Source organism: Coregonus lavaretus (assembly GCF_964263955.1).
Source record: "Coregonus lavaretus genome assembly, chromosome: 5".
Taxonomy (NCBI): domain Eukaryota; kingdom Metazoa; phylum Chordata; class Actinopteri; order Salmoniformes; family Salmonidae; genus Coregonus; species Coregonus lavaretus.
This window is the reverse complement of record NC_139992.1, coordinates 36,875,409-36,884,289: the sequence shown is the minus strand read 5'-3', so window position 1 is coordinate 36,884,289 and position 8,881 is coordinate 36,875,409. Positions and strand designations below refer to the sequence as shown.

The window sequence follows — 8,881 nt, the reverse complement described above, 5'->3', positions numbered from 1 at the left end:
TTGTGTCATTCTCAAAATGTTTGACCACGACTGTTCTGCATGTCTTATAATAGGCTAATAAATGTGTATTGTTTACCTAGCTATTATTGAATTTACCTAACCTAATGCATTTGATTATGTTGAAATGTATATACCCATAAAAAGTAATATATGTTGAGGTCAGACATGGTGTGCTGAATAGATGACCTCATGCAGTATCAAAGTACTTGGTTATGGATGGAATCCGCTTTGGTCATACACTGCCATGTACTGATCTGATTATTCAGTACAGTAAATATCATACTCATGTCAGTTTCATTTTATGTAGAAATACTAATGCACTTTTTTGTTGTAATGTTGAAAACTTCACCTGCAAATTCAAGACTAAAAGAATCCATCTAGCCTCAGTAACAACCTTGCACAAAGAATCCATTGAGAGTGAAACCGGTCTACATACCTGGGCTGTATTGTATAACTAGGCCTACAGCCTATTGAAAGGGGTATGTTAGATGTACAGGTATACTTAAAACTCCTATCTGCCCAGATTCAAGGAATTAAAATGTAATTTTACAAAGTAGATGTTACTCTTACATCAAAATCAGAGAGGTGCTTGTTTGAGAGCCAGGGAGAGCTTGGCTACTGTACAATAATTTACCCTGAAGTTGCTTTATTTTCTAAGTCCTATCTCCTTGTCCTCACTAACCTGAGACTTGGGGAATTATAGTAGTATGATGGCAAGAGGGTATAGGACAGATGAGGAATCCATTGTAGAGGATTGAGACTCGGCCCTGGCTCCACTTTGATCCATGACTTGAGGACTTTATCGACACCTGCAAGTGACAGATGCAACCTGCATGCAACACTTGCGGTCTGGGGAACATTAAACACCATACACCATCGGTAAGTGAAAGCAAATTCATCTCATTCTGTCATTTAATATATCTACACAGATGAGTTCAATATACATTTTTGCCTGTCTTAAATTTGTTATATTGTTTTCGTTATTACTGGTATATTTCTATATTGCAACAGATATGAGAGACGTTATGTTGGGACGGATGAATGCAGGGGCCAGACTAGCATATTATATGAGACCTATTAATAGGCCTGGCTTACACCACAATATTCAGCTGTAACTGGACCCTGTATGTCAAGTCATGTCCTCTCGAGTGTCGTCACAGCCTAGGGGCACTCTTGTTCTGTCCTTCCTTCCCAATGTAGCCAGACAGCCAGCCCACTGATGTCTGCAGACGATCCAAGGCCTCTCGGACCCTCAAACTTCATGGAGGCTCCAGACACCAGAACCTGGGGCAGCAGGGATATTAAAGAGGGGGGAGTGAGGGAGGAAGAGGAGCGAGGAAGCCTCTCCCCACAGAAAGGCGCCACGGACGAGTCGGACGAGTCAGATGGTTCGGAGCTCGAGCCCCCGGCCGTCATCCGTAGGAAGGTGTCCTTCGCTGACGCCTTCGGTCTGGATCTGGTGTACGTCAAGGAGTTTGACAGTACAGACCTGACTGGGGCAGAGGTCGCTGACCCCCCGGAGTCCCAGGTCAAAGTTAAAGAACCGGACGAGTATTTCCTGTCATATTTGTTTACCGTGCCCTCGTCTCCGGAGGAACTCGAACAGAGACTCCAGGATCAGAAGCTGGAGCTGGAGAGCATTGAGTTACTTCCTGGCACCACCACGCTCAGGGGTATTGTCAGGGTGGTGAACTTTTGCTACAATAAATCCCTTTATATCCGGATCACTCTGGATAGCTGGAAGACCAGCTTTGACCTGCTGGCTGAGTACGTCCCGGGTTCCAGCGATGGAACAACAGACAGGTTTGCGTTCAGGCTTACCCTCGTGCCTCCCTTTGAGATGGAGGGAGCCAGAGTGGAGTTCTGCCTCAGATACGAGACATCGGTGGGCACTTTTTGGGCAAACAACGGTGACATGAACTATGTGCTTTTCTGCCACAAAAAGGGAGGCAGAGACCTGATAGCGATGGAGCCTCAGTTAGAGGAAGTAAATAACAGGAGAGAGAAGAGAAGCTGTCTGAAAGTCAACAGGTGAGGAGTCATCCCGGTACTATTATTGTTCCCTCTGATGACAGTAAGCGGTTAAAACACACTATTACTGAAGTATTAAAGAACTAAGTATTAATCACTATAGCATAGATTACAAACAAGTAGTTCTGCCAGCAAATTGAGTAATAGGTTTAAATAATATTATTATTTCTTAGTGAAATAGGAAAATATTCAATTATTAGTGTGACACATCTTTTTTCTTTTTTTGTTCTATAATTCTAGATGGATCACCTGTGCAGGATTGTTGTATTGTTGGAGTTAGCTTTTTCAGAGATTTCCGTTGTGCTAGGCTACTGTATCAAATAGCTCCCCATGAGGTCTAGTGTCAGTCCAGCTTTCCATGACATCTGATATTGACTGGAAAATAAAATACTTTTCCTTTTTTTTTTTTTTTTTTTTTTTTTTACTTTAGGACCAAAAGCTTAACAACCTCTGTGTTTGGATTTTTGAGGAACCTTATTGTTTTGCCCCATAACACTTCATGTAATTTGATCTCTCCTCTGTGTTGACAGTAAGATGAACAGTGCTGAGGAGAACCCCGTGGAGACCACTACAGACGCTGCAGGTGTGTATCGCTCATATTATTATGTCTGTGAAATCTGAACACCATGCTTGTGAATCTGAGTCTGTGAGCCATTTATTTTCCAGATTCAGCCACACATAGAGCAGAGGGGACTGACAGGAAAACAGTGGACAACGCTGAGCATTTGCACTCTATTTTGCATCATGAGGATTACCATCACAAACATTTGGTGAGGTCAATAATTAATATTAAAGGGTTGACAAACATATTGATATGTCCTGGGTGGGGTGCTACTACCACATTTGACACAAAACAGTATTTAACACATTTCTCACCATAAAATACATATACTTTGAGCATTATTACCAACCATGCTCTTTCTGCAGTAAGGCATGTCTGTACTTCAGCTAGTTACGCGTGAGTCAGTGTAACATACTGCACGTGAGGAGGCAGTGAGGCATTTTACATGATACTTGAGAGCATACCATATATTATTTTATATTATTTGTGCCACTAGTAAATGCTGGGGGCAAGTATGTAAATAAAAATAGGTATTGCACCCAAAGTTCCAATCTCATTGCAATATTCTACAAATGTTACATATTTGTTTTATTGCAATAAATTAACATATGTGTTATATTAGTCCTTGTTAGATCAGATGTTAAAACGAAGTAAGTCCAAACCTAAATATGCCCTTTTCCTTCTCTTGTTGACTGACAGGGGGATAGTCAGAGGAGCAGACGAAGGGTGGCCCGTTCAGCACAAGTGCAGGAATACTTCTCTCAGCAAGAGCAGGCGGCAAGACAGGAACACATTTCCAATGAGCTACCACATAACGGACTGGAGAAACCACCTTCACTGCCTGATATCAGAATCAAACCCCTAGGGGACAGCGCCTCCAGTCTCCTACGATTACGCCAGAAGAAACAAGCCAATGATACCCCTCAAATAATGACGTACCACCAGATACCCCTACTATCCCTGTACTGGGGCAAAGATAAAGTGCGGGCGGTGACTCCAGATGAGGATGATATCTGGATTAGAACGAGGACCACACCTCAGGTCACATCAGACAAGTCAGAGGATAATCTGGAAGAACAAACCTCTGTTTGTGATCTGTGGGAAGCCTTTCTCAATGGCACAGACTCCAAAGATACCACCAGTGTGCCAGAGTCTGAATGGCTGCAGTCAGCAACTTCAGTTTGCCCGTCAATCGATAAGGAGGATTTTGAGGCTTCCTCAAAAGTCGAGAACCAACAGGAGGATGACTTGGACTCAAATACACAAAGATACACACACTGCACAGTAGATGAACTGCCGTCATGGGCTCACAATCATGTGATGCCTGTGGTCAGTGCCGAGGAGCCACTGCCAAGATCAGGTGTCACCTTCCCCAAAGACGACAAAGCGTTGGTTTATGATCCTTTGCAAAGGTCAGAGGCTATCCCTGTAACAGACACTCTACAGGAATCCATTCCCTCGGGTGCCGCAAGGGTGGCCGGGGGCTCTGTTGACAGCACGGCTCAGTGCTACAAGCCTTTCACACCATATAGAGCAGAGCCGGTAACAAGCTCGGGGGAGACCGAGACAACAGATATGACAGCAATGGCGGAATCTCAGAATGCCATTGCAGCAGATAGAATCTGTCAGGGAGAAAGGCAAGACAAGACGCTTTCTTCCGACATGGAAGTAGAGGTTAAAGGAAATGTGCACAAAGCAGCTGATGATACTGTGACATTTAGGGAGACAGTCAGAGAGAGGACAGAGGATAAGACGAACACACAGAGCCATGGAGTGGAGGAGGGATTTGCACAGACCAACAAAGAGGATGAGCTGTTCAGGCAGAACCAAACAGAGGAAGAAGAATTCACACAAGACCTCACAGAAGAAGTGTTGCATAGACAATGTCAAGCAGTGGAAGATGAATTCAGAATTAACCGAAGAGACAAAATGTATTTAGAACTGAACCTGACAGAGTTTGAAGAATTCAGGCCGAGTCGAACATATGAAGATGAACTCAGGCTCAATCAAACAGAAAAAGAAGAAACAAGCCTGAAACAATCAGAAGCGGAAGAATTCAGACTGAAACAAACACATGAAGAGGAAATCAGACCAAACAAATCAGACAAAGTTGAAATCAGACCATTTAATACAGTGGAAGATGAATTAAAACCGAATCAATCAGAGGCAGAGAAATTAAGATCAAATCAAGAAGATGAAGAGGAATCTAGACCGAACCAAACATTTGATGATGAATTCAACTGGAACCAAACTGAGGTAGAGGAATTAAGACCGAACAAAATTGAGATGGAAGAGGAATTCTCACCAAGCCATCAAGATGAAGAAGATGACAGACGGAGCCATACAGACAAAGAATTGCGCCTGAATCATAAAGATGAAGAGCTAGACAGAGAGAACTGGACATTTGCCGAAAAATTCAGACCGAACCAAACACCCAATGAAGAATTCAGATCAAATGAATTAGAGGAATTGAGACTGAGTCAGTTTGATGAAGAACAGAGAGACAGAGAGAACCTAGAAGAGGTTGAAGAATTCAGATCCAAACAAACACATGAAGAGCGAATCTGGTCAAATAAAATACAAGAAGAAGATGTCTATCAGAGCCTAAATAAAGATTCATCAACACACAACCTAACAGAGCCCAAAGTATTCAGGGAAAAGAACACAGGAGAAGTGGAAAATACAGAAAATGTCATGGCCGAAATGTCCAGACAGAGAGACACAGAACAGATAAATGAAGATCGAAGTATCGAAACTCCAGAAAAGCAGGAAGTTGATTACTTAACGGACGAGACAGCGAACACCCGAAATGAGAGTGAGGACGAATCAACAGAAAAGGAAGAAGAGCATGAGGTGACAATGGAAAACATGGAATGCCCAAGACAAGATGAAAATGGAAGGTTGTCAGAAGGGTCAAAAGAACTTATTATCAAAGATGATAAAGAATCATTTGAAAAAGAAGTAGAGTTAGGTGAAGATGAGATTTTCACAGAACAGAAAGGTTTGAATGAGGAAATGTTAGAAGAGGTTGAAAATAGTCCTTTAGCTGAACAAGACAATGAGAAGGAGGAGATAGAGGAGAAACTGTCAGATGTACCTGAAGTTGTTCAAAATGTACCGATCCACCAGACAAAACGTCTTACTAAGAAAATGGTGACTGACATAGACTCCTGGGTAGATTCTCTCATGATGGCACGTACAGTTCCCGATTTGACCTTTACACTGAGACAAGGCCTTAGCCAAACTACACCCAGTAGCAATGCAGAGCCCTCTATGGGCCAAGCCTATGTGTCATCTCCAAACAGAGGTACAACTGTCCTCTCTCATTCATCGCCTCTAAGCACAAGATTTAACACAGTGGTTAGTGAGGGGAGTGAGTCAATGGTCAGTCAATGGTCAACCCAAAACCCATCGTCATTAGAGGAGGATCAGGAGACCATCAGCAGCCGTTTGAGCCCTCCTCCCTCTGAGAAAGTGGAGGATGCTGCCAGCAGCGTCTTGGCATGGTTGAGGGTGTTCTTCTCTCTCAGTAGCGTAACCAGAGCACTGGTCTATGCCCTTTTGGTAGCAGTGTTTCTCTTTACCACTCTTATGTATAATTTCCCAGCGTGCTTTGCTCTCTACTTGTTCTCACTGTATTGGTGATTATGTGTGGCAGATAGGCAACGCTTGACAGGGACTTACAGAATAGATGGAGAGAGGTGAAGTGTTTGTGTGTAAAATATAATAATATTGTGCGCGTGCGCATGTGTGTGTATGATTTGGGTAACACTTTACATGAAGTTGCTCTTATACTTGTGTAGTAACACTGTAATTAGTACTGTAGAAACATTGTTGTTATTGTACATAGTACTTCAGTATTAGCAATTGCAATTATAATGCAGTTGTTAATACAATGTTGTTACTAGTGTAGTGACAGTGTTACTACACAGGTATGAGAGTAACTCAATATAAAGCGTTACCATGATTTGTTTTAGTTTGTTGGAGTGTTTTATGGGCCCAATATCAAATGAGAAAATGTACCAAAGTATTAAAGGGGAATGAAATCCATTATTCCAATGAAGAACAAAAAGGGTTAGCTAAACTGAGAGGGGCATTGGAGATTTGAAAGTGACGTTTCTTTATTTTTTTCTTTATTTTTTTCTCAACAACGATAACATATGAGATTCAAGAAAAAGCTTTCCAGATTTCCCCAGCTCTATAAGCTGACTAAAGTTTTCCTTGCATAGTCATTGCTGCACAGTAGTTCCAATGTTATAATTTAGACTAGCTGATATGTATGGTCATTATATCGCTCCTCTGTAGTTAACTTGAAATGTATAAGTCACACATCCATGCTGGCAGCAGTTGACTGGGCTGGAGCATATTTTAAGCAGACATATCATATTACAATATCTCTGTGATCCTGGTAGATCACTTACTGGCCCCTATCTGACCTATCTCTCTCAGACATGTAGCCTACAGACAGTAAGGTCAAATGGACTGCACTTTTTCATCACTTAATCATTGTAAGGATTGGAGATGATGATGATGATGATGATTGATGATGATGTAATCAGGTTGTGGGATTTCTGTGGTTTGTCTTTCCATTAAAAGTCCTGTATTTGACTTTGACAGACTACATTTTTCTGGGATATTTTTTCCTCCTTACATTAGACATTGCAACAGTTTTCAGCAACTGCACTAAAGTCTAACAAAAATGTTTTCCTGAGTATTATTCATCATGATATGATGAGACAAAGTACACTGCAATAGCTTTTTGTAAAATGTCTTCCGTTGCCCAAGTCCCCAAGTGCTTGCTGTCATCAGACGAACCATAGAGGGCCAGTAGTGCTAAATCACTGGATAGTTGGCAGGTGATGTAAGTGAGTTCATCATGACTTACTTGAGGGTTGGGTTTTGATTTCGATAATGCTTAATTGCCCACTAACACGGGATACACAGCTGCGGTGATTGCGCTGACAGTGTCATCGATTGACAGATTGCTATGACATATGATGTGGTTAGCTGATACGTAACAATACCTATCAAGGCATTGAAAGACCTGGCAGGTGTCAGCAACACCTGGGCAAAGGAACATGCCCAGTGAGACAGACCTGCCCATCAGCGCAGCGGATCTGAATTTTTTTTAAACTTGAGAAATACTGCACCAAACACCTTAGCTAGACGTAAAATTGCGTGACTAAATCCTCCTCTACAAAAACCTCAAAATGAATTACAGATTTAAAAAATGATTTTAGATTCTTTCTGACTATTTTGAGGAAGTAATTCTGGCTTTGTTCCTATGGTGTCTCATGGGGGACAAACATCAGTAACTGCCATATGGAACCACATCCCCAAGACTGAAATCTCGTGACATGCGAGATTCCAATTCCGAATTCTGAATCCTGAAATTCCGATTAAGTCACATGCGGAATCGGTGCGTTCAGTCGCTCTTTAAAATGTATCCAGAGCATGCACATCCAATTAGGTATGCCTATTGCTGACTCAGCATTCCTATCATCCACCTTCATGACATCATTTAATGAACTGATAAATCACACTGGCATCCTTCAGAGTTCAGAAGGAAGTTTAACAAGTATTCAATGTGCAAGTATGTGAATGTAGGTGTGTGTGCTATTGACTTCACACGGAACCTCACACGGAACAAGATCCCACAACCCACTAGTGCCAATAGGCTGCCTAAGTATGGTCCCCAATCAGAGACAACGAGCGACAGCTGCCTCTGATTGGGAAACACACCGGCCAACATAGATCTAGAAAACCTAGATCACAAACATAGAAAATCACACCCTGGCTCAAGCGTTGCCTATGAGTCCCCAGAGTCAGGGCCAAAGGTGTGGACTCCGACTGCACAACATAAACATAACAGGGTAGGGGCTGGGTGGGCATTCTGCCTTGGAGGCGGATCCGGCTCAGGGCGTGACGACCTCTCACTCTTCGCCTCCCTGTTGCGCCCCTGGTCTGGTCTAGACCTCGGCGCGTTGCTTCCCCTCCCACTATACTCCAAGCCCTGTCTGGACCCTGGTGTGGGAGACCCCGAACCTGGAGAGGGGCTGACATCTGGGTCTGGACTGGAGCCGCTGACCGGAGCTGGACCAGGCACCGGTGGAGCGGACTGCTCAGGCTCCGCACTGGAGCCCGGTGGAGCGGACTGCTCTGGCTCCGGAGTGGAGCAGCTGACCGGAGCTGGATCAGGCACCGGTGGAGCGGACTGCTCTGGCTCCGGAGTGGAGCCGCTGACCGGAGCTGGACTGGACCCCGGTGGAGCGGACTGCTCTGGCTCCG

The 8,881-nt window shown here is 43.4% G+C and overlaps 1 protein-coding gene across 1 annotated transcript; it reads left to right on the top strand.

Annotated features, from left to right (window-relative positions):
• Window positions 1-1,206: 1,206 nt before the first annotated feature.
• On the top strand, window positions 1,207-7,206 carry LOC311129079 (uncharacterized protein). The gene is made up of 4 exons (XM_084161348.1): window positions 1,207-2,031; window positions 2,562-2,614; window positions 2,698-2,801; window positions 3,293-7,206. Exons 1-4 carry the CDS (start codon window positions 1,220-1,222, stop codon window positions 6,236-6,238), a joined length of 3,915 nt encoding a protein of 1,304 aa, XP_084017474.1. The 5' UTR covers window positions 1,207-1,219; the 3' UTR covers window positions 6,239-7,206.
• The last annotated feature ends 1,675 nt before the right edge of the window (window positions 7,207-8,881 follow it).